Source organism: Oenanthe melanoleuca, chromosome 8 (assembly GCF_029582105.1).
Source record: "Oenanthe melanoleuca isolate GR-GAL-2019-014 chromosome 8, OMel1.0, whole genome shotgun sequence".
Taxonomy (NCBI): Eukaryota; Metazoa; Chordata; class Aves; order Passeriformes; family Muscicapidae; genus Oenanthe; species Oenanthe melanoleuca.
The window spans coordinates 13,299,765-13,325,472 of NC_079342.1; the positions used below are offsets into that span (position 1 = coordinate 13,299,765).

Consider the following 25,708-nt stretch of genomic DNA (forward strand, 5'->3'; position numbering starts at 1 on the left):
ACATCAGTCACTCCTGAATATCAAGTGGCTGTTTCTCTCCTGAAATGAGCTGCGTGCAGAGTAGCCTTCTTCCTGCTGCCTGGACCATTAAATCCTGGTAGGGTGTTTAGGCATTAAGTCTGCTAAAATATATTCTGTTCTTGTATTCTCTAGCCACATGCTCTCTTCCTGACTGCTGAAGTTAAATCATTCCAGCTTGTCTCCTACATGGCTCAGGAGTCAGCAGCCTAACCCTCCAGACATCACATGGCTTTGAACTGCACCTCTTGCTGAGCAAGGTTATTAACAAATATTCTAAATCCAGAATGCACGATGGATGTTCTTATCAGCAGCGTTGCATGGAGCCAGCAGAGTCCACAATGTAATACAACCTGAAGAAGAGCTGAAAGGCATGTGGTTGAATAAACAAGGCGGGGAGTCAGGGGCTGGGAAGATGCCTGGCTCTGTTTCAGAAGTGCCACAACCAGGTCTCTTGGAAGCATTGGAGAAGCTGAAAGCTTTCCATTTATTTTGGGTGCACAGCACAGATTAGGGAGGATCAATGGAGGCACTTGAACTTGGAAACGAATGGTCTGCCCTGCAGCCCTCTGAGCAGGAAAATGGGAGATAAATAGTTTACTTTGCAGCGATACACAGCTTTGAGAAATTCAAATGCACTGCAGCAAAGAAAGGCTTTTTGGGTGGGAGTAACACTCAGGAGGCCGTGGGCTGTGAGCAGAGGTGTCCCCGAACGAGCACAGTCAGGGCTGCAGGGAATGGAGCTGGCTCCATGTGCCCTGGCAACCACTTGGGGGATTTCAGCTCATAGCCCTGCAGAAATCAGCACTGTGCCAGGCCTTTATTTTGCAAGAGTTCTGGGCAGGATCTTCGTGTTTATTTTAAAGCTGGTACTGCTAGCACTGTAAAATCGATATTGTCACAATTAATATTTGAAGTACTATTGTATTAACAAAGCATGTCAATCAAGAACTTTGCGAAACTGTAAAACTACCATAAAACTGGCAGTTTTTATCTTACTGACAGCAAACTTTAGTGTTGATCGCTTCTACTTTATGTTCATGTTTATCTGCTGAAACGAAAATGTTAGGAGTGCACGAACAGCCCGAGTTCCGCCCGTGCCAGCTGCAAGAGCACCGACTGCTGGGGTTCCAGGCGCTCCCTTTCCCCGCGGCGGCGGCTCCCTCTGCTGCCGCCTTGGAGCACAGCCCGGTACAGCGGAGGGGTTTGAGCACCGCCGCGCCCCAACGCCGCCCTCACGCCGTGCCAGCACCGCACGGGCCGCGCCGCCCGCGCCGGGAGCTGCGTCCCAGAGGCGCGGACAAGGGCAGCTCCAGCCGCGTCCCGGCGGCGCAGCGCCCCGCTCGGAGCGAGCCCCGCCCGGCCCGGCCGGCGGAGGGGCCGCCACTGTCCGGGGCGCGCTCCCGCACCGGGCGGGGCCGGGCTGGGGCGGAGCCCGGTACTGAGCGCCCATTGGCGGGGCGGGCTGGGGGCGGAGCGGAGCGCAGACCCTGAGCGCCCATTGGCGGAGCGGGCTGGGGGCGGAGCGGAGCGCAGACCTCGAGCCCCCATTGGCGGGGCGGGCTGGGGGCGGAGCGGAGCGCAGACCCTGAGCGCCCATTGGCGGGGCGGGGCCCGGGCGGGGCCGAGCTGGGCGGGGCGGAGCGCAGGCTCTGAGCACTCATTGGCGGAGGCGGGTGGGGCGGAGCCCGGGCGGAAGCGCCGCCCCGCGCGGGTTTCCCCAGCGGCGCCGCCGACGCTTCCGCCATGGAGGGCCCGGGGTCGTGGTGGAGCTCGGGGGGCGCGGGGCGGCCGCTGACGGAGGACGAGATGGCGGAGGTGAAGAAGGATGTAAGTGGCGAGCGGGGCCGGCGGCTGAGTGCCCGCGGCGGGCGCGGAGCGGCCAGTGGGGCCCGTGCGCGGGCGGGGGAGCGGAAGCGCTGTGGCAGCGGGCGGGGGGACGCGGCGCGGGGGCGGCGGGAGGGACGGGACCGGCCCGGCGGCGTCCGGGAGGGCGGCGCGGACCGCGGGGCGCGGCTCTGCCCTCCGGGGTCCCCCCGCTGTGAGGCTGATGCTCGGAGCGCTTACCCGGGCCCGGTGCTGCTGCCGCGGGCCTGCGCTTCGAGGGCAGAGCTGCGGGGCTCGGGTCTCCCGCTGCCCCTGCGCCGGAGGCAGCAGGCGGGATGAGTAACGTGGTACCCAGAGCTTGGCTGGAAATATATGTGCTGCTCCTGGAAAGAATACAATTCTTTCTTAGAAAGCGTGGATATCTTCGTTAAGTATACTTAGGTACTTTTGGTTGAGGTTTGTTGTTCTGGGTTTTCCTGGATTTTCCCCTATATTTATTCATTGATGTCTGGAATCTGAGCGAAGACTTCATCCTGATTAATTTTGGATTAATTTATTTCATCGTGAGACTGGGAAGCTAGTGCTAATCAACTTCAACAAGTGATTGCTTAATAAAAAAAAAAAAAAAAGTAAAATCGCAGTTTATGATTTGTCTATTGCCTGTCCATGGTTATGCTTGTAATTTACAGTGTCTTATTTCTGACTCCTTGGAATTTTTTAATGTCCTTTTGAAGTACAGTGAAGACTCCTTGCAGTCTGTTTTTTGTTTCTTTCTAGCTTTATGCTTAAGTGATTTCCTTTAAATGCTTTGTCATAATTCTGTGAGCCATGTTTTTCAAGCTAGTACTCGTTTCTGTGGAACCACAGGCTAATACTGTAGTAGGTGGCATTAGGTAGTTACACCAAAAAAGGATAAAAACGACTTTGAGTCAGACAGTATAGGTATAACATGACAAGTATGTTAGTCTGGGTCAGTGACTGAACTGTGTCTCACAGAAGTGCATAATCTGACCTTAATCTTACAGGTTCTCCCATAGTACTTGGAGGAGAAAGGATGGAAACCTTAGATAGAAACATTCATTTTATCATCAAAATGCAGTCCCATAAATCTGACTTTAGAGCTTCTGCACTCATATTTTAAATGTTGTGGCTTCACAATCCAACGTGCTGATTCAGTGTAATTTCACTCAGCTCTCTCAGAGCTGTTCAGGTAACTTTGATGGGATCTCTGCAGCCAGGGTGCTGTGTTAGCAGAAGCACTCTGTGTGGTAGGGGACAGCACACCTCAGGAAGCTAAAACTGGCAAGGATGTCTTGGTCTGGGTGAGCTTGTCTTGAGGAGGAGTTGTAAAGCTTGGAGTCTTGCAGTTGAGAGCTGAGAAGGATGAGGGTGAGCCATTTAAAATCACTCATAAAATCGAGTAGGGCTGCAAAAGACAAAAAGCAGCTGCTAATGTTGATGAGAGTACGTACATTTCTGGACGAAAGTGCATGTATTTTAGATGTCAGTAATTTGTTGAACTTGTCAATAGTGGGGTTTATTTACTAACCTTTTGAACTGTGAGTATGTTCCTGCTGTTGCTCTGAGACTCCTTTTGCTCAATGTACAGAAAAAAATCAGTAACTGCAGTATTTTGCAGTTGTGCCTCAAGGATACAAACAGTATGGAAATGTGGCAATCAGATGATTAATGAAAATGGGTGTATCTGTAGACAAAGTGAGTAGGTGCTGTTTGGTGTAATTTCATTTTTACTTGGCTGTTTTGAAATGTGCTAACTTCAGAGCTTATGTAATCACAGTTTCTATAAGTAGTCACCTTGTTTCTTAACAAGCATTGGAACTCCAGTCAAAGAGTTAATGAAAGCGATAATTAGGTAACAGGTTTTTTTAAAAACTGAGAAGAATCTCAAGTATTACAGCAGCAGCCTTAAAAACTCTTTTGCTAACCTGTATCAAAATCACATATGTTCCAACCACAGCCTTCTAAATAATTTGAAATGTTGGCTAATACTAGTTTGTTTTGTTTTTCAGGCTTTAGAAAGGATGCGTCCTTACCTGTGTGATAAAATCATAGCTGAGAGACACTTTGATTACCTGCGTTCTAAGAAAATACTCACTAGGGAGGACACAGAAGAAATTTCTGCTCGATCTTCCAGTAGGAAAAAAACTGGGAAGTTATTGGACTACTTAGCAGAAAATCCAAAGGGACTAGATGCTTTGATTGAATCTATCAGACGAGAAAGAACACAAAACTTCCTGTTACAAAAGATAACTGATGTAGTGTTGAAAGTTAAAAATGAAAAGCTTGAAGCTCTTAAAGGTAACAAATTGTTAATAATGTTGTGTATGACATAGGTTTTATTTTCAGGGTCTGCAAAATTAAGATCCAAAACTAAAGTCTTCCTCTGGTATTTGGAACAACATGTTTGGAAATATTACCAGTTTGTGTTAAAGATCCTAGTTCACATATCCTGGCTTTGCCTTTTTACTATCTGAACACATCCATCATAAAGAACAAGTTGCAAAAAAAACCCTATTGTGTTGTTATGATGGATAAATCTGTCTTCACGTTTCAGTTTTGCTTTTCAAAAATGAGTGGTTATTTTCCATCTTGCATTTCTCTTTAAGCTATTTGGTGCAGTGGCAGGATGCTCTGGTTTAACTAAACTGTGTGCCTCAGCAGAAGATATGCTAGCAAATGCAGCTTGAGGGGAGTTCCCCCATGCCTTCAATGCCACAGGTTAAAAGTAAACGCTGTAAAGACATGTGCTTGTTTGTTCATACAGGCATAGAGGTTTTGTTGACACCCAAGCCTTGAAGTGACTATGTGTACTCATATTTTAAGGCAGAGGAAGAAAGTATAGGCTCTCTACACCAAAAGCATTACTTCCCCTTCCACACCCATCAAAAGGCAAATAAGGGAAAAGTACATTTTAACTGTAGAGATGAAGGGCCTGAGGTTTTCTCTGGCTTCAGGAAAAATAGCCTTCAAATGCATTTTGATTCACTTTGCAGCAGAATCATCAAGAGAAGCTCTTAAAAGTTTGAATAACAGAGTGAGAAAAAAACTAAAAAAAGTTGGGCTGAAGGGCTAAAGTGACTTGTTTTAAAACAAACTTTGTTACACTGGTGCATTGTTGTCAAGTACAGAGAAGCCATTGACATCAGCCTAGATAACCTGCATGTTCTTCAGGGGTTCTGGATGTCACAAGTGAGATGTAGGGCTAGTCCATTAAAAATACGGACAATTGATTTTTGACAGTCTTGCTGGTATTAAATCAGAGCACAGTTTTATGATGTCCCCATACTGTAATTAAATCTAGTATCTGGTTTTTTTTGTCTTAGGTTTAAGCTGCAGCACCTGTATGACCTCACTGTATGGAGGAACAAACAATCTTTCTAGATCATATTCTGATGAATCAAATTTTTTGGATAAAACAAAAGACAAAGAATCTACCCAGATACATCATCCAGAAGAAGATTATAGCACTGCTGCATTTATGTCTGCTATGTCTCTTCATTCAATGAATTTACCAATTGCAGAGATGGGAAATTCACAGTGCAGTGTTTTCTCAGCCACCCTCCCAGGGCCTGGAGACCCTGGTGCTCCCCCACTGCCCCCAGAGCTCCAGTCAGACCAGGAAGAGCCATGCACTGGTTCAAGTGACAATTGCTTTTTGCCTTTAAGATCACGTTCTGTTCAACCACAGTGAACACAGTGACTTTCATCTGTTTGTCTGAATGGTACTGAAACTTTGTGTGATGTCTCATAAGGGCTAAAAAATGTTTTCAAACTGTTAGAAAAATTGGAGGAAATTTATCTATGAAATTCCTGTTTAAATTTTGTAATTGTGTGATGCTGGAGCTGCTTGACCTTTTTTTGTTTGCTTTTGTTCTTTGGGGAGCTTTTTTTCAAAATATTGTTGTATAATACCAGCAAATGTTTGTTTTTTAAACCAATGTTTATATAAGATTTCATATAGTTTAGCTGGAGTTATAAACAAATGGGCTTTTCCTTTCTATAGAAACTAACAAATCAGCTTTTCATAATGTTTCTGTGATGGGTAAACTGGGAAAGACAGTTAGGAAAATACTGCATATGGGAAAAAAATGTGAACTAAAAGCTTAAGCTTACTTACCAAAAGGCTTAAACTCATTGACCAAGTTAAATGTTTCTCACTAGGATAAATTCTGCTCTCCATGTATGTGTATGCTGCTCCATTTGCAAAAAACCTCACAAATCTGGCCAAATCCACGCTTATTAGCAAAGAGTCTCTTCCTTGTGTGAACTTTGTCCTGCTGGTAAATCAAAAGGCAGCAGGATCACAAATAGATGTCTGCAGCCACACATATTCTTCTTGTATATTAGTTCAAGATTCCTGATTTAAGATGCACTTTAAATATAAATTCTCTTTAGTACTGGAAAGGAATGTAAACTGCTCTAATGGCATCATGAGGGCTGTAAGAAAACATTATTGCAGGATGCTGTTAAAGAACAAAGCTTGTGTGCTTTGTATGGTCCCACTAGGGAAGTGGAGGAGGAGTTGTGTGACAAGCAAGTGTCCGTACCTGAAGGACTCTTGGAAATACAGCACTTCAGATACCTCCTCCTCAAAGCAGACAGGTTTACATTTCAAATTGTTTAGAGTCAAATGCATTTTAAACTGTTTCAACATGGGAAGGTTCTCATTTCTTGCCACCATGTAACATACTGTATTCTTCTCATACTCGAATTGTAGCCTACCTTTTGTGCAGGTGCCTGTAATCATTTCAAAGTGACCTGGTGGATTCTTAGTTTGACATGTGAACAGTTGTGTTCTGCAGTACTACACTTTAAAGTGATGGGATGTTTTCAATGTATCGAAGGGTAGGTTTGTATTTAAGGCCCTAAATTATTTTGGCTCTCATGCTATGTGTAGCCTTGTAATGCAATTCCAATGCACACCTGGGTAATATTACTAAACTGTTCTCCTTTTGTGGAGACAAGCCACCTGCAGAACCTCAGTATAGTCCCTATAAATCGTTTTTCATTATTATTCTGGTTTTGGAAGTAGATTAAAATAAAATGCAATGTTCAACTGCACTCCATCCCGAATATATGAACATCTCACATGTGAGAAAGATGTGTTTATAAAAATCCTTGTTTTCCAGTCTACATCTACAGTCATAGACTGTCTGGACAGTGAAAATGCTTTTCAGTGAAACTGCTTTGATTAGATGTCCATCTGGAAATTAAGTGCCTAAATATGCAAGCCAAACTTTGCTCCTTAACATGAAATTAAGGATAGGATGAACTCCCTCTCTTCCATTAACCTGAATTGTAATTAAACATACTTGGGATGTCTAAAAAGTGATTTGTCTGAATGCCCACTGTAACCACTTACAGTTAAGAGCTTAAGAGCTGTGCTTAGGCTTGAGTCCCTTCCTGGGTTCTTGTAAAGAGAAGAGAGCGAGCAGGGTTGGCCTTAACAGAGAAAATGCATCATCTCAGGGTGGAGGCTGCCTTGCTGCTCCCCATCCTGCCTGGCACCGTGTGCAGCCTGCAGGGACCACTCCCACTGGAGCCTACAAACCTGAGACCTTGAGTGAATGTATTATCGTACCAAATGTTTATCATGTGCATTTTTAAAACATTTTATCACAACTTTTGGAATAAATTCTTTTGTATAATTGCCTGTTTTTCTGTCTGCCTCTCTCATTTTTGAGATGTACAGGTTGCAGGAGCAGTTCATGCCGTTACCTTGATGTGTAGTTTTGGTTTTGTGTGTGCGGGAGGCTTTTGTTCTCCTTGTCTTTTTAGTGAGGTTTGTCTTCGGTGGAAAGACTGACTTAATGTGAAACGCTGTGCCTGTAGGACTGCACTCAAGAGCAGTCTGTAAGGAGAACATGCATGAGAAATCAAGAGCTCTGCTGCTTAAGTAGTTTCTGCAGTTTGTGACTACTATAACTAACCTTTTTTTCAAATGACTCTTGCTCAGCTTCCTACAGATGTGAGAAGAGTTGCTTCCAGCCACGCATATCTTGATTTCATTCTTAAATTAAGATTTTTGTTTTTATTAATAGCAGGGGAGAAACAAAAACTTTGAGTGCTGAGAAGCATGACTCAAAAAAGGATTTGCAAATGCTGCAGGGACTGTGGTGTCTCACTTCAGTGGTTGTTTTCATTGTACTTTGTGTATAGAGCTTATTTCAAATAGTGATCATAGTATTGATTATGAGAGATCAGCTAGATATGTTTCAGTATCTTTACAGTAAAGGAAGTGATCATAGTATAACCAAAACCCCTCCTCAGATCATATCCTGCTTCTGGTAGTACAACTAATCTGAACATAGAATCATAAAATATGCTGAATTGGAAGGGAGTCATGAAGACCCCCAAGTCCAATTCCCAGCCCTGCCCAAGACATCCCCAAGAGTCACACCACGTGCCAGAGTTCATTGTCCAAACACTTCCTGAGCTCTGTCAGGCTGGTCTGTGACCACTGCCCTGGGGAGCTGTTCAGTGCCCAAACACCCTCTGGGTGAAGAAATTTATCCCAATATCGAGCCTAAACCTCCCCTGACTCAGCTTCATCCCATTTGAACAGCACCAGTATTTTAGGTGATGCAGTAATGTATGTATGAGCCAATCACAAAGAAGGTCTACTACAAACTTTGTCCAACAAATTTGAAAAACCTGTTTTGGTAAAGATACCTCCTTGACAGGTGATGATCAGCGCTGTGTCTGCCCTAGGTTAGCCGGTGATCAGACATTTGGAAACGTGTTTTCCTTCCACTTAGGCCTGCAGGTGTGAGAAGGGAGAAATGAAGGCTGGCTCGGTTTCGTTCTGATTTTCGGTGTCTGGTCACCCGAAGGGAAGCACCCGGTGAGCCGGGCCGCCCTCCCGCCGCTGCCGCCGGGCCGGAGCGCCGCGGGCCGGAACCCTCGGCGCGGGCGCGGTTTCCGCGGGCGGTGCGAGCCGCGGCCCCGCCATGGCGGCGCAGGGGGAGGACCCGCTGGGCTATTTCGCGGCCTACGGCAGCTCCAGCTCCGACTCGGAGCCCGAAGAGCCCCAGCCCGACGAGCGCCCGGCGGGAGCCGGCGCGGCCTCGGGGGGCAGCCCGGGGCGGCCGCGGCTGCCGTCGCCCGACGAGCTCTTCCGTCGGGTGTCGCAGCCGCCCGCCTTCCTCTATAACCCTCTCAACAAGGAGATCGACTGGGAGAGCCGCGTCGTGCGGGCGCCCGAGGAGGTGCGTGGGCTTGGGGTGAACCGAGGCGGCGCCGGGGCCGCCCCGAGCCCCCCGGCCCGCTGTGACGGGCGCTGTGCTCTCTCCCGCAGCCCCCCAGGGAGTTCAAGGTGTGGAGGAGCAACGCCGTGCCCCCGCCGGAGACCTACAGCCCGCCCGAGAAGCCGCCGCCGCCGGCCCCCACCCTGGACATGGCCATAAAGTGGTCCAACATCTACGAGGACAATGGTGACGACGCGCCCCGGCAGGCCGGCAAAGCCAAGTTCCTGCCGGATGAGGAGCAGGAGCTGCTGGAGTCGGGTGAGGCCCTGGCGTGAGGCGGCTGTGCCGTGTGAGGGGCTCCCAGAACCGGGCTGTGCCGTGCGAGGGGCTCCCAGAACTGGGCTGTGCCGTGCGAGGGGCTCCCCGAGCCGGGCTGTGCCGTGCGAGGGGCTCCCCGAGCCGGGCTGTGCCGTGCGAGGGGCTCCCCGAGCCGGGCTGTGCCGTGCGAGGGGCTCCCCGAGCCGGGCTGTGCGGTGCGAGGGGCTCCCAGAACCGGGCTGTGCCGTGCGAGGGGCTCCCAGAACCGGGCTGTGCCGTGCGAGGGGCTCCCCGAGCCGGGCTGTGCCGTGCGAGGGGCTCCCCGAGCCGGGCTGTGCCGTGCGAGGGGCTCCCAGACCTGGGCTGTGCCGTGCGAGGGGCTCCCCGAGCCGGGCTGTGCCGTGCGAGGGGCTCCCCGAGCCGGGCTGTGCCGTGCGAGGGGCTCCCCGAGCCGGGCTGTGCCGTGCGAGGGGCTCCCAGACCTGGGCTGTGCCGTGCGAGGGGCTCCCCGAGCCGGGCTGTGCCGTGTGAGGGGCTCCCAGAACTGGGCTGTGCCGTGCGAGGGGCTCCCCGAGCCGGGCTGTGCCGTGCGAGGGGCTCCCCGAGCCGGGCTGTGCGGTGCGAGGGGCTCCCAGAACTGGGCTGTGCCGTGTGAGGGGCTCCCAGAACTGGGCTGGCCGGGCGGGTTCCCTGCTCTGGGCCCGAGCCCTCCCTGGGCCCGCAGGGAGCTCCGCTGGCTTCTCCTGTGTCCACTGTTGCCCAGGGCAAAGCGCTCTGGCTGCAGGGATGGGCGGGCTGCAGCGCCGGTGTTTTGGTGTCTGGAATCAACACAGAACCTCGAGCAGTCTCTCTGCTCCTCTCCCCCACTGTCATTAGTAGGGGAGCGTTAGTAGTTGTATGAAGCCAGCAGGTTCAGTCATGGTGCTACTAAGACAGAAGGTGGTGTGAGAGCTTCAGGTGCTGCTGTGTTTGTTATGTAACTGCTTAGTTGTAGATGTAGTTTGGATTATTTTTATAACGTTTGCAAAACTTGGGGTTCAAAAGAGGAGTCAAATAGGATATCCATGCCCATTTTCTTCTACTGAAGAAAATATTTACTATCCCCTCCACTCTCAATGATGGTACAAGCTGTAATGGTAATTTAGGAAGAAAACAAATACTTGATAGGTAGGAGCAACCAAGAGAACAGAACCAGAAGAAATTCTGGGCTTTCAAAGCACACAGTAATGTTTTCCTTCATCGGTAAAGTTGTCAACGAAGCTTTTCCAAAAGAAGGATTTTTTTTGCTGTCTTGTTTGTTTTTTTGGTTCTGGGTGTTCTTCCCCAGTAGCAGTTTTTATGTCTTGCTCCATGTGTTCTATGTGCTTACCCTGTCCATGCATTTCTCTTAGTCAGCCTTCATCCAAAGGAAAAAGATAAAAGGTTGATTGGTCTTGACATTATTTCCTGCTTCAAAAATGTCATTTTCTAGCTTTTTCTATTAGCTAGTCAAATAATAATTTTTTAGAACAGATACTGTACACTAGCAGAAAGCCTCTTTTTAGTTACCTATAGTGGCTTGTGATAGTAATAAGAGGTAATCATTCCTGTTTGTCCACATATTGTCTGCATTCAAAAATGAGGATGGTGTCAGTTAAAACTACAGTGTGTTTTTTCCAGCCGTTTCAGATGTGGTTAAGTCAGTTGCTCTGAGACAGGATGGTGTTTAAGACAAAAAACTGGCATTGCTGACTTTGATTAACTCTTTCTTTTATTTAAAGATGGTGAAAAAGATGACGAACTCGCTTCTGCTAAGAAACGTAAAGTAGAGTCTGGAGAGCAGGCAAAGAAGAAGAAGAAGAAGGTATAAGCAAGGTGTTTTGGATTTAGACATAATGAGAATTTCAAGGAACTTGAATTCCTCTGCTGGAATGGGAAACAAATATGTGTTTACTGCATTTCTCTCTCGGATTGGGTAGGGAATTTTATTTCTGTAGTATGCTTGCCTTTTGGAAAGCACAAAATCAAATGGACAGTGTTGTGGTAGAACTTGTTTACTGAACAAAATTTAAACCTGTTTATTTAAAACATGGATTTAGAAGAGAGATCCATTGCCCTGGATACTTGTGCTTGTGCAGGTTACAGGGCTTCACAGTACTTTGTTTATCAAGAAACCTGGTAACATGCATTTTTCTGGACTGACTTTTCCATTGTGTCAAAACCTTTTATAAAGGAGTATATACTAAAGATTTTTTAGGTACTAGTCTGTGATATGTTCACATAATGTTGTTTTTAAATGTATGTATAGACTGCAGATAGTCACTGGAATAAAACTACATTTGAAAACATCATGATATAAATACTGCATTGCATGCTTGGTGAGTAAGAATAATGAATTCTGTATTATATGTCATTCATTGATGTGTCACTTAACAGATTCCTCAGGGCTTTTTTGTTTAAACAAATCCACAACTACAGACTGAAAAAATGGACCTATAAATGGAGTTCAGTATTTTATCATTATTTTGATGTTATGGGATCTTCATCAGTGAAACATGAGACTAACTGATGGAGGGAGAATTGAAGCATGTAATGTTTCTGAAACAGAAAATAGAATCAAGATATTTATGTGGACAGAATTTATGACAAAGCTGTGATAGAGTCTTTGCTGAAAAATTGTATTTATTTCAGTACAAACACTTCGTAGTCTTCTCAAAGTGCTAGTCAGTATATGTTGCATTTGTGATATGCTGCTGAATGGGTTTTTGAGTCTGTATATGACAAGATATCAGCTTGTACTGGATTGGAGAAAAGGTTGCTTCAGATAAAGGTTTTGTGCCTTAGAAAATCTGCAGTGAGATTAGCACCTACTAATAGAGATTTATGTAATTAAATTTTTAATGTAAAAGTTTGTGTTTTCTATTTTCCTTCTGTCTTGGAGTAGCTTTACGTTGGCAGAACAGATTGTGTATACATATGTGCTAATACTATGTTAATATTTTTTAAGTGATTTTTAAGAGATTTTTCAAACCTCAATATATAGAAAAGTGTATTAATTTTTAGTGAATATATGAAGTTGTTAAGAAGTGATGCAATTCTAGCCTTGGTAGTGTGATAATGCTTTCTCGGATCCTTGTCTACCTGCACTCTGCAGCTGCTCCTTGCCAGTTTCACAGGCTGTGGGGCCAAATCTGTGATATATTCTGCCCCTTCTGTGCCATTAGTCTTGAAAAAATTCAGACAGTGATGCTTGACACAGCTGAGAACTCCTTATGCCCACCTTTCCTAGCACAAACCCAGACAAACCAGACACTGTCCTAGCAAGCTCCAGGATGAGGAGTACTGTCATGGCAAAGCTTATGGAGTGCCTGCTCTCTGTAGGGTTTCTCAAAATACTCCATCTGCATTTTTGAGTCTTACAGTAGTTCTGTTTGCTAGTGCAGTGCTCCTTCAAGAGTGTTACAGCTGAAGGTTAATGTCACCAGCTCTGGAAATAGGATGCATTCACATGGCTGCTGTGACCAAGGAGGCTTTTATCTGTTTATTTTTTGCTCTGCTATTCCACAGGGCAGCTCGGGAGGTTACTGTGCCAATTGCTCCTTTTGTTTTCAGACCATATGGTATACATAGTATCCAGTTTTCTTGAAGTTAACAGCATCTGATACTCACTTTCCAAGGAGAAGACCAGCATGTCTCGCCTGGGCGAAGAACAATTAATTGTATTATTTGCAGGTTGAGGGAATCTTCATGTTAAGCAGTGACCATGGCATCTTCCCTTTCAGGAGAAATGGCACAAACAACTCTTCACCTTTTTCTGAGGTAAGGCATCTTCACAAGGCTGTGAGAGCCTGTGTGCAGCTGAATTATCTGGGTAAATTGGTTCTCTAACTGTAAGGTTTTTTTGTAGAGATGCTTCAGTGCATCATCTTCAGAAAGAGATAATGAGAGAAGTGGTACAATACTGCAGCTTCTGAAGCAGCTCAAGAGGCTTCAAGAAACAGGTTTTCTTCAGGTTTGAGCAGCTAATAATGAAAATTAAACTGACAGCTTAGATGTTCAGAAAATGTCTTAACTATAGAACAGCTTATCCTGGATTGTCTTTCAAGGGAAGACAGTGACAGTGTACATACACTCTTGCTGACAAATAAGGAAGATTACCTCTGAAAATCAGTGCTCTATTAACTCATCATTCTACTGTTTTTATGATGAATCAAATTTGATTACAATCATTATGTGTAATGGGGAAAAAAAGGCAGTAAAAATGCATACAGGTTTGATTTGAAGAAATTCTCTTAAAAAATTGTCAAAATCAGAAAAACAGTGTCTGGAAGGCAATTAATTTGCAATGAGCACATTGTGTTGCTTCAGATGCTGGCACAATAACAGCTGCAGTGCTTGGCTTTCCAAAAGACGCAGGATGATCTGGAAAAGAAGAATTCACATCAGTGAATTCAGAAGAATTCACATCATAAAAGTACAGCTGTTGAGGGTAATGGCAGGCAGTGCTCCTTCCCAGAAGAGCTGACGGGGAGTTGGGGCAAAGCATTCCTCTGTTACTGTGCTGTTCCTGTTCTTGATGCAGACTGCTGCTCTTGAAGTGATGATTACAACAAATAGTTTCTGATTAGCTTGTGCTGCCAATATGAAAGTAAATCCAGAGAAATGAAGTGTGTTCCATAAAGAGTAATTTATTATGAACCTAGAGTCAGCACAGGAAGAGGTGTTTTTATCATTGGAGAGCAAGAGACGCTGTGTAGTGCTGGCTCAGTCCGGTGACAGGAAGCTCCTTTGCCAGCTTGCTAATCTTAGAGTATCATGGCAGAATCAGGACAAAAAGATGCACAAAAAAATTTGGATTTTCTTTTCAGGCTTGAAAGGCTCTTGTTCCTGTTTATGTGTTAGCTTGATGATTTTATCCAAGCCCCTTTGGCCACTGGTCATAGATGTTTGTGCTTTTCCTTTGGGTGTGGATTGGATGTGAGAACAGTGCAGGACTGTCTTAAAAGCATGGAAGATGATTACAGCTGAACTGTGTGTTCTTGTAGGATAAATGGTTGTACCAGTTGAAAGGGACCCTGGTAATTGCTACAGCTGTGCAGCATTTCCATTTTGAGAAACGTTGTTTTAGGACACCCACAGTTCCTTGTTAGACTGGAAAAATCTGAAAGGTTGTTTTCCTAATAGCTGGACAAATCCCAGGACCCTCAGGCCTGGGCATAAGCACAGTGGTACCAATGCCCTACAGAGATGAGCTTGCTGACAGGCCAGTTGCTCTTGCAGCAGCTGGGTGGGAATGGCTGTCCAGGCATGCTCAGGAGATGCCAACCCCTCTGTAGTTCACAGGAGGGCAAATGTTACAGAGGAAAACAATTCTCAAAAACATTAGCATAAGATGTGATTAGAAAACCCTTGAGCAAATGGAGGCACTGTGTAAGAAATCTGATTCCATTACTGCCAAAGGTGTTTTCTGGCTGCACTGAGGTGAAGTTCAATAAGTGATGTAGCAAGAGGCAGTGATTAGCTGGGCAGGCTGTGACTGTCTCAGAATGTCAAGACTGAAGCAAAAGCAGGATTTCTGTACCACAGAATGTTGGCAGAATACAGAAAAGTGCTGCAAAGAAATACTTTGTTTTCTTTGCACCAGAGGCTTACTGTGAGATTTGGGGATCTCAGGGAGTAGTTCTGTTCTGAGACAAACATGTTGGTAGCAGTGGGCTGCTTTCTAAAAGTTTAAAAGTAATATAATTAGGAACCAAGAAATAGCAGGAATAATGGAGGGACAAAGATTGCAATGAGCTAGTTTATGCTGGGAGTTATCACAGACCAAAAGGAACAGCATCATCTTTAGAGGAGTCCACAGAATTTGTGTCACTGTTAGAAGTGTGCAAAGATCGGCTGGGGCTGGAAGGCAAAGTCACAGCAGAGATTGGAATGGGTTTGTGCTGCTGGCTCCTTTGAACTGTTTTCTTCAGGGCACTTCTGAAAAAAGCAGGAATTTTCAGGGAAGCCGGTGCCTGTGGAGCTGGATAGAAAGAAGAATGCAATGAATTCAATGAATGGAGATAAGCATTTTTGGTCCTTATCAAATAATTTTATCTGGGCTCTTCATTTAGAAGATGAAGTGGTCTTCATCTTTAGAATGCTTTAGTCTTGGTAGGTTCAGAAGACAAAGACATATTTGCTTTGCTGTGAGCACCAGCACAAGAACTCTGTATTTTCTTGTCTTCTAACAAAATAAACTTGTTCTTTGGAGCAAACCCTGATTTTCCAGCCCTTCCTGTAACTTCTCCCACCTTATGTTTCTTGCTGCAGATGGACTGATACGAAAACAAATACAGGATTGATATAGGGTAACCCCAGGAAAGTGTAATGGGGAGTTAAACCTAAACCACAGCACTTCTCAGGGGAGGATTAACACACTCTCCTCAAACCAAAACACCAAACAAACAACAACCCTGCCAGCAGCAGGCTCACAGCAAAAGTCATTGAGCAGTCTTTCTGTTGGGAGGAGGAGGTGATCCAGTTTTGTTTAAAAAGTAACCTTGCTGACACAGGCTGGTGAGGGGTGTTTTGAGGAACCAGGCCAGGTAGTGTGAGATTAATTTCACTTCTGTTGGAGAAAAGATCCCTACTAGTAATGAAGACCTAAAAAAGGCAGGGCGGGGTTTACACACATGAAGAAGTTTCTGTTAGGCTTCTGATCTAGAAATGTGTCACCTTCTGTGATAATCCCTTCCTTAGGACATAAAATTGTGAGACTAAGCTTATACATGGTCTGAAGTGTTTCAGAGTTGTATTATTTAATGCAATTAGAAGGTTGGTAATGGCAAGGACTAGTTCAAAACACACTGTTTTAACGGTTAGGAATACTGGGGGTTTACAAGGTCTAAGGTTTGCTTACCATTAATGACTTGTTCTCACAGGATCCTTTGTGCGTGGCTCTCAGATCCATGTAAAGAAGCAGTATCTCTGGCAGCTATGTCACCATGATCTTTGACAACAAATGAAATACTGCTTCCCTCTTGAAAACTTTTTATTTTTTAAGTATCTATATAAAGGCTTTTTGCAGGTTTTCCAGCTGTGCTGCTCCAGCAGAGAGCGCTTTTGTTGCTGTTGGCACAGAGCCTGTTGAATCATCTGCAGCTCAGCTTTACTCTACAGAACCCAGTTTCTTTCTAATTTTCTTTCTAATGCATGATTAAGTGTCTCTTGAAATGGTACACATCTATTTTGTTTACTTTCTTGATATCTTGCTATAGACAAAAGCATTTTAAACAGCTTTTGCACTGAATTTCACCTGATTTTTGAATCCTGTGTGGGGAGAGTAGCCATAATCCTTCCTCTTTAAAAAAAAAATTTTATATTGATGGATCATGAGGAAAAAAATGATTTGGCACACAATTTTTGTCAACTGTGTTTGTCTCAACAAAGCAGTGAAAATCAATATGAAAATAATTGAATAATTAAGTGTCATGCTAAATGTCTATTTCAGACAAACTACTGAGTTTCAGAGTTTCTAACTTAGAAAAGCCCAAAAAAGGGGGTTTTGATCTTGTGCTTGAAAAAGGTATAGTTGGTTTAAATTTAATAATACTCAAGAAAAACTCTTCTTTCTGTAAAATAAGAAAGTGAGGAAGACTTGGCTTTGAAAAGTTGCATTTTTCTTATAATAGCATGGACTTCTAGCCTTCTTTCATTGAAGGTTACAAAAATAAGGCTGGAATGTGCCTTCCCAACATGACCCAGCCCATTGGCTGCCCCAGGCCAGCCAGGCCCACACCATTCCTGTCAGACCTCTTGGCTTTAAAACAGAGCTGGAAGTAAAGACAGTGATGCAACCGGCCCTGCCAGCCCTTCTGTTGTACTGGCAGCCTGGTGCTTTAGTGAATCAGTAGAAATCAGCAAAAACATGCACTTAAACAAGAGTTTAACTTTCTTCATTTTGGGAAAGCATATAACCCCCTCTAGCAACTTTATGGTCTATAGTTTTGTGCTCACACAGAGCAAGGACTCCTGTGTAAGCACATTCAGGGTTATAACATATGATTTACTTCAGGATTTGTCTTGGTTCTTTCATTGTGCAATAGCCAAAGGAATATAGGAACATTTAATGCAATTTTTTTAAAACTAACTAATTCTAGACCAAATGACAGAATTATAGCAAAAGACATAATTTCTAAGTCAAATTTGTCTGGTCACAGAATCTGCTGCAGTGCATTGCATCCAAGTTTCCTTGGAGCAGACTTATGCTGAGGATTGTGTTGCTGCTGGACTGGGGTATCTCTGGACAACATTTAACACTCAGGTCCTGCAGTTCACTCAGTAGTCAAATTTGCCCTTAAAACCAACTTTTTTTTCTCAAGCCTATTAAAAAGGAATGAAAATACCATTATACTCGAGAGAAGCAATAGGGGTCCTAGAGATGGAATTAACCCATTGTATGTGTTTAGGGTTTAATTAAAGGACCTCATTTTATTTTTCACAGCATACCAAGCTGAAAGATAATGGTCTTATTCACTGTGAAAATACCTAATGTGATTTGCTTATAGGGCAAATGTTTCCAAGGCTGGATATGCCATATGGTAGGAAACTTCACTTGATGCCAGCTTTGGCTGCAGCAGGACAGTAATGCTGGAGGTGACACAGCTGTCTTCATGGATTGCTCTGAAATTCAGAGCTTAATAAATAATGTGAAGGGACTTCAATTAATCAGAAGGTTTATACTGGAAATATATTGTAGACCCTGATTTTTTTCTTCTCATTCTGCAAAAATCCCTTAGATTTTAACAGCATTTTGCTGAAGTTAACCTGAAAAATTATCACATTTAATAACAGCGCTAATTCCCATTAAATTCTCCCAGATTTTCCATGAGAACTGTTTATATCCCAGATTGTGCATACACACTTGAGCATTAAGAACCAGAAATACTAGCAGCTGGGAAACTTGTTTCCTTGGCACTTGGGAAATAATACATTTCAGGTGATCAGTTCCATCTTGAACATTTGTTTATTATTTTAATTAGATTGCATATGGCTTTTGTTTGCTAAATGAGTAGCTCTTCTGTTTTTATAAGAATAAGGTTTACTGACTCTCCTGGTTAATGCTGTGGGGTTTTGGGGAAGTTCTATGTGACCAGTTCTATTTCTGATCTCATGCTAAAGGATGCTCTTTAATCTGTGGCTCTGTTTGCATTAGTAAGTCATTCAGCACAACAGGAAAGTGCCTGCAATGTGACCCAGTCCATGCTGTGGGCTCGCTCGGCTTTGCTCCCACAGGAGCAACACCCAGCAGCAGTCCAGGTGCATTCAATGCACTCCTAGAGTGCATCCCCTGATTTGAGTTTCATCTGAAAGGAATCCAGCTGGTGCACTCTGGAAACCAAAGTGGAGTCTGCCAGGCTGATAGGGAGAGTCACTTCAAAGGCCACCTCCTGCTCCAAACTGAAATACTTGGGCAGGCACACCCTGCCTGTGCGAGGGCCCTGCTCGCTCAGCACCCCTCCAGCACACGCCTTTGCCCCTAAAATACACCCTGCTGGGGAAAACACAGCTCTCCTCCATGTTTCTGCTCTTGGTAGCATGCCACTATCACCTTCTAAAGTCAGCTCTTTCCTCGCCTTAGATTGTGTCTTAATTGATTCAGTGGTTCTTATATTACAAAGAGTGATGCAAAAGAGTAAATTGCAGCACTGATCATTGCTTGTGGGTTCCCCGAATGGTAGTGTTTCTCCTTAGAGATGCTGCATTCATTCCTGCAAGAATCTACACATGTGGGTGAAATTCAGCTACATAGTAATCCCACCACAGGCAATGAAAGTCTGCTGTCTATGAGCTAATTGCACATGTGAATTTACAGTGCTGGAACAATAGCAATGAGTATCTGTTTCTTGATGGGGGCTGATGCCTCATTGTGCACCTTGCAGCACAGTAAGGAAAGAGATTTGTGGTTTTTTTACTCTAGAAAGAATGGATTCCTTTATACTTCTGTGCTTTCTTCTCAGGAAAACTTAACTGAATTTTGCAAGCTTACAAATGCATTTTTTCATTTTAATATAGATGTCTTAAAAGATTGATTTCTCCCTGAAGATATTTGGGCAAGGTGAAGAGAGAGATTGATCATTTCCAGATGTTCTTTGCTGACAAGCAAGAAAAATTCTGCTTCAGGTTAATGCTTGTGAATGTACTTTAAAAATATACATTTTGTATACAAACCTGCCAGGGAGAGCACGACCCAGTGCGGCAGGGTCTGAGATGCACAGATCTGCAGTGTCATAGCTGCATTAATAAGGTAGAGCTTGCCCCTGCTGACTGGGCTAAAAGCTTTGGGAGCTTCCCTCCCTGTAATCTCCTATGGACAGGCAAGGGAGATGGATGTGCTTTTCAGACAGAAACACCACGTGCTTTGAGGTAGAAGGTAGGCACTTGGCTCCACAGTGTTTGCTGAATCAGACATTAAAATAGAAAATTCACTGTTTCTTTGATGTTTTGGGAACATTTCATACTGGGATTACTAAACATTGTGCACTAGATTCTGGCAAGACTTGGCAAAGTGAATGACAAGTAGTTTGACTTCAGGCTTCTGGGAATCTCCAGTGGCTACAACATGAGGACTTCTTGGTGGTGAAAGATAAACATCAGTCAGTTCTGTAGGAAACTCTGATGCTTGGGAAATGCAGATTCTTCTTCAGTTTGTTCTGGTCTCTAAGGCAACAGCAGCCTGAGCATGAGAAGTAACCAAGCTCATGCCTGTCAGCAGCAAAGGAAATGCCTCCTTGGGAAGCAGTCCTTCGTAACAACTGTTGTCCTTCTCAAATGGTGTGTGGAACCAGAAGCACCACTGGAGACCAGGATGCCTTTATGAGTCACAAGCTGCTTTTCACTGGGTGGGCAGAGGAGGGGAGGGCAGTCAGCAGAACCAGCCCTGGGTGTTTTCTCTTTGTGCACATTGAATCTTGAAGGAATAGGTTTCCATTGGAATGATTGGTAAATCTGTCTGCTTTCAGAGGTTGCTGACTGTTTTAAGTAACTGACAAACAAAAGACTGATAAACCCATTTTCTTATCTAGAGAGGATTCTGCCCCTGTGAGTGACAAAGCTCAGGGCCCTGGAAGTGTTACGGGCAAAACCCCTCTAAAGGCCCAAGGAACAGGTGTGTGAGGAATGCAGTGGATGTGAGGTCTAGAGATGGGAAGGTCCACTTTAGGAAATGAATCTTCTGTGGTGGTGTGTCATGGAACTTGTCCCAACGTCTCAAATCTCAGCTATGACAGAGTAAGAGAGGAGAAGACAGGAGGTAAAACTAGGGGGGCATAATTCTCTGGGGTTTTTCAGGTAAAATAGGTAAATATCGATGGTCTTCACTGAGCCCCTATATTCTTTAGAAAGGAAAATACTAGCTAGCTTAGAGCGTTAATTGATTTCTTGTGTTTCAGAAGCATGCAGAGTGGAGGGGAAGATGACTGAAGTCAAATTTTGGAGTGTTTTCCAAGAGAGAAAGATGTTGATAGGAGGAAGAGGCAGGGCTGGGGAAGAAAAAGGAATATTCCCGGTTTTGTCCATAAAGAAGGACAATGTGCTGTGCAAAAGAGGGCTTTGAATCCTGGGACAAGGTGTTGATGATATTTAGGTGTTAAAGCTCTGAGACATGATACAGCAGTTAACAAAACATCCACTTTGCTACCTCAGCAGTGTTGCTGAACTGATCTGTCAGTTTTGTGATTGTTCCTAGAGCTGTGCAGGAGGCAGTCTTTGCTGTTTGCTTAGGGTTCTTTTCTTTCCCCAAATATATGTATGAAGATCTGAAGAAGCATGTTCAGGATATGTTTCCTCAGGGTTTTCTTTTCTCAGCCTGCTTTGCTGCACCAATAGCTGCCCAGGTGGGTCTCTGCCTGTCACACACGTGTGCAAGGTGCCAGCTCAGAAAGGTAAACTGGTAGTGGGGTCTCAGTGCATAATTTAGCCTCTGACACCTGATGAACTGGATGCATGATTAGAATGTGCTATTTGGGGATACATCCAAAGGGATGCTAAAATTGGCAGCTTTACAATTCAACCTGATTTCCTTTTGTTGCTGGTTGTGAAGACAGAAGCCACTACACAGTTAAAACCTGTTTTGTTGTGTTTGGTCGGGTTTTATTTTGGGAAGAAGTGGGATAATTTTAGTTCTTCAGCACTAAAAATTAGATCAAAATCTTGGCAACTGTACAACATAAATGAGCAACCTTGCAATAAAGGGGTTTTTGTCACCTTGGAAACACAGTTTGAATAAGCTACTTGGAATAATTTTAGTTTCAGACTTCCCTCTGTCCTTGTCCCTCCCATGCAAATTCTGTTTTTGCACTCGGTATATCCGGTTTGTGTTTCTTTCATATATAGACAACAGGGGAATTTCCAGACAAAAGTGGAAGAACACTGAAAATGACCTTGCACATGATGTTTCAGAGCAAAAACTGCTGTTTGGAAACATACGAAGTTAAACCTATCCAAAAATAGATTTTAAAATCTCTCATTTATGATCTCAAAGCTCAATGTAAAAAACTCTGAAGCTTAACTTTAAATTATTGGGTTTTACATACCAGTGAGTATTCTTATTCTGGAGAAGAATATTGCATTTAGGAAACAAATTTTAGCACTAAGAAGCAAAGTTGAGGGGTTAACAAGGAGAAATATAAATTGGAAAATTGATGTAATCTATTAGATATATATGGTCTTTCAGAATCCCCACTATTGTGATATCCATGTGAAATCTGTTGTATTAAAATGCTGTGGGTCTTTGTTGTGAACATTACACAGACTATGCTGTGGCATAGCTGGAGACTCAAGTAATTAGAGAAGAGATTAGGATAAAGTAGTGCTTCTATCCACTAAAGAATGTAAATATTTTGAATATTTCCAATAGCTCACACTTCTCTAACAGGTCTCACCTGAAGAGTGCCCTTACTGTGAGTGCCCACTAGAGAAAGCACAGGAGCCTTAGTAGCCTTTTCCAAATACTTGATCAGCTGAGGTGCATTAACTTTCCACTCCCATGGAGACAATATTTTAAAGTGAAAAGCAAATTGATTTTCACTTATTTAAAAGAGTAAATTGCATTTGAATATATATTTTATTGTCCAGGAAGCTCAGAGGAACCCATGCAGGATGGGCTGGTGGTCCCTGTGCCAGTGCCTGGTGTCACCTCTGCCTCTCTGGTGTGGTTTGCTAGGCTGGGCAGGGAAAGGTGCCACCCAGGACTGTGTGCCATGGTCTGAGCAGCCACGAAAACCAGCAGGAAATTACACCAGCACATCACGGGACATGATGAGATAGAACAGCTGACTAACATTTGGGTTAAATTCTTGGAAATGCTTCCTAACTACATGACCACAGGGCTGGTGAGGTCATTGGGATAATAATAGGACCATATAACTCAAGAATTTAAACCCAGATTGATTTGAATATGAGCAAATGGAGGACATGTGTGATTAAGGAAGCAGAAATGAGATTCTAAATCTATTTTTCACCTCCATTTTCGTGGATTCTGTTTTGTCTCCCAGGAGTGACTGAATGTGATGATGGACATCGATAATTAAAAGAAGCTTGACCATAGCACCTTCCCATGATCTGCTGTGCTTTTGCCATGGCTTATCACAGCAGTGAGTGAGTGCTGGGAGCAAGCTGTCAGCAGATAGTAGGGAGCAACTCTGGCAAGTTTGCAAATAAGGGACTTTACCCACTGCAGCCAGCTGGCTCAAGTATTAATCTCCTTGCTGCACTGCTCTTTACAAGTTGAGAAAGCTCATCAGGTCAAAACATGTATTCTATACTGGCTGTCCAAAGTAGGAAAACCTTTTTCCCTGATGAAACACAGTTTTACGTGGTAGGTGCACTCTAGGACATGCAAAAAAACCCTCCATGGTTCCTCACCATGTACATCTCTGATTGCTCTGTTTGACACACACACATAGTGGAGAGAAAGAAGAGAATATTTCGCATATGGAATTCCACAGATCTGTCAGCAGCCTGAGGTGATATGCTGTGTTTCTCTGGCGCTTTTTTCCCCACCATTTATTTTGGCTTTGTAACATACAGGATAACTATAATAAAATTATCTTATATGCACATATGTAAATTTTTTTTAGTAATAAGATTATTTAGCTTATATAAAAGAGAAAAATAGACTAGGTCCTTTCAGCTTGTGAAAGTCATTGCCAAATTTTTGCCTACAGAAACATCTGTTACTTAAAATTTAAGATTAGGAAAATACATCTTTAAGGCATCCTTGTGATTATCATAAGTACTTTGAGCTCAGCACACTATATTCAGTTTTTAAAATGATCAGTCTTTCAATTTTAGGATGTTTCCACTTTTCTTTCTATATATTGCTTTTCCTGATACCACATTTAGAAGTCTTTTATACTTTGCTCTCATGTGTTGAGTTTCCAAGTTGATGATTTGAAAAATCGCTATTTCTAGTGGTAGAAGTGGAAGAAAGGGGAATACTTTCTGAAAGTTCCTAAGAAGATGCTTATTAACTCTGCTCCCCCAGTCTGGCATTTTGTTGGCTGATAGTAAGTAATTGGAAGTCATCCAATATATTCATACAGTGTTGTAAGTTTTGCAGGATTTTTAATAAATAAATTTTGCATATGCAGCATGTGCATGATGTGATTTATGATGGATGTACCTTGCAACATCCCCTGGGCTGTGTTGGGTGGCCTGGCAGAGCCAGCTGTGCTAAGGGTCTGCAGGTGTTACAAGCTCCAGTTGAGTATTTACAGGGGCTGCTAAAGGACACAGCTTGAAAACCTTGTAGCTCCAGCTAGGTGGGGAATGAGACTCACAAATGTTATATTTAATCTAAATTTGGATTAACAACAAAATTTTGTGAGAGCCTGAGTGGTGGTGGAGACTTTGTGAAGGCACAAGGCCAAGTAGAAAGATGGACCACAGGACATCCATGAGAGCTGTGCTTCTTTGTCCTCGTGGGGCAGAAATGGCAGGACCATGAATATGGTCCTGGCCTAAAGACATAGGACAAAATAGACAAAGAAATGCTTATTTAGAGGTTTCACTTCCTTCGTAGAGAAATGCCTGATGTTTTGAGCAAAAGTTTGAATCTGTTTTTCTTTTGACCAAATATATTTCAGTATTTGCTGGTATTTACTTTCACTTCAAGCTAGGTTGAGTGCCACCAATCTGCTGTTTTTGTCTCCATGTTAGGAGAAGGTAATTGTGGTGATGGTCATGATACCGACTATTTTTACTGTATGGGTCATGCTTTGGCTTCTTTATACCCAAAATACTTTGGTATTTTTAGCATATCTTCAGTGAGACTGACGTCCTGCCATAGCACTGGCATGCTGTAAGATTGCAGGCAGAGGTGGTAATGACAGCCCTGAAGTTCAATGATATGTTTTGAAAAAGTCATAGAGGTGTTAACTTGCATTTTTTAAAATGTCAAATACTAACTTTAAAAAATACATGTAAGATGCTAAAAAGAGCATGAATTACTGTTTTATTTCTGCTTAAACAAAGCACAGAAGCCAGAGCTGCGAACATTCCTGCTGCTTAAGTTAGCTGATAACTATGAACAGAAGAATTTCCATCACATTGCTCATTTGAATCTAGGTTTACCTTATATGGCTCTTAAAATCCTTTCCTGTTTCATTTAAATTATAGCTTAACAGGACAGGTAGACCATGCTCCTGGAAGCAATGGGCTCAGCACTTCCTATAAAGACAGGGTAACCATCCTGATGCTGTAGGTCATATTGCCAGAGCCCAGGTGGCCCATGCCACTGGAGTCAAAGAACTGATGGTGGCAATGGCTTCTCAGAGGTGTGTGACCTCCTGGTGAGAAGGCAGTCATGTTTTGTTGGACAGGGTCAAGAAACAGCAGTGCAGGTGTAGTGCACCAGGTGTAAGATCTCGACAGAGGTGTCTCTTAAAGCAGTTTTGGTTGAGGAAGGTGTCTGGCAAGTCTCTAGGATCCGCCTTTCAAAAGGGCAACTCCAACTGCAAATATTTCCAGTGACCAGGGAACAGATGCTGGACCCATTTTGGTAATGAACACCTTCAACTTTGTCCAGCCTGTTGTATATCAACCTCCTCAGGTTTAGATGTAAATGTTTTATTCTCCCGTTGGTTTGTCTTCCTAAGATAAGCCCAGCAGTATTCTGAGCCTCTGGGGTGCCTTGGATGGCCAGTTCAAAATGGGGTGTGGGGGTAACAAAGGTCTGGATGACTGTAGTGGTGACTGTGTCTGAGAGAGATCAGTCGTTTGGCAGGCTGGAGATAAGACACACAGCTATTAGCTGCCCGATAGAATTTCATGGGACTCTTATTTCAGCCCATTTTGATATCAGGAAGGCAGACGCT

The 25,708-nt window shown here is 43.9% G+C and overlaps 2 protein-coding genes across 3 annotated transcripts; both read left to right on the plus strand.

The window, feature by feature from the left end:
• Nucleotides 1–1,699: 1,699 nt before the first annotated feature.
• On the plus strand, nucleotides 1,700–7,523 carry BCL10 (BCL10 immune signaling adaptor). Of its 2 annotated transcripts, none has more exons than XM_056497860.1 (3): nucleotides 1,700–1,848; nucleotides 3,876–4,164; nucleotides 5,190–7,523. In XM_056497860.1, the coding sequence occupies exons 1-3, from the start codon at nucleotides 1,765–1,767 to the stop codon at nucleotides 5,555–5,557; spliced, it is 741 nt and encodes a 246-aa protein (XP_056353835.1). In that variant the 5' UTR covers nucleotides 1,700–1,764; the 3' UTR covers nucleotides 5,558–7,523. The 2 variants fall into 2 exon arrangements, with proteins under 2 accessions (XP_056353835.1, XP_056353836.1); XM_056497861.1 differs by lacking the exon at nucleotides 1,700–1,848 and adding an exon at nucleotides 2,024–2,286.
• A 1,259-nt stretch (nucleotides 7,524–8,782) lies between these two features.
• On the plus strand, nucleotides 8,783–11,989 carry C8H1orf52 (chromosome 8 C1orf52 homolog). Its single transcript, XM_056497976.1, has 3 exons — nucleotides 8,783–9,074; nucleotides 9,164–9,371; nucleotides 11,132–11,989. The coding sequence occupies exons 1-3, from the start codon at nucleotides 8,817–8,819 to the stop codon at nucleotides 11,218–11,220; spliced, it is 555 nt and encodes a 184-aa protein (XP_056353951.1). The 5' UTR covers nucleotides 8,783–8,816; the 3' UTR covers nucleotides 11,221–11,989.
• Nucleotides 11,990–25,708: the final 13,719 nt, after the last annotated feature.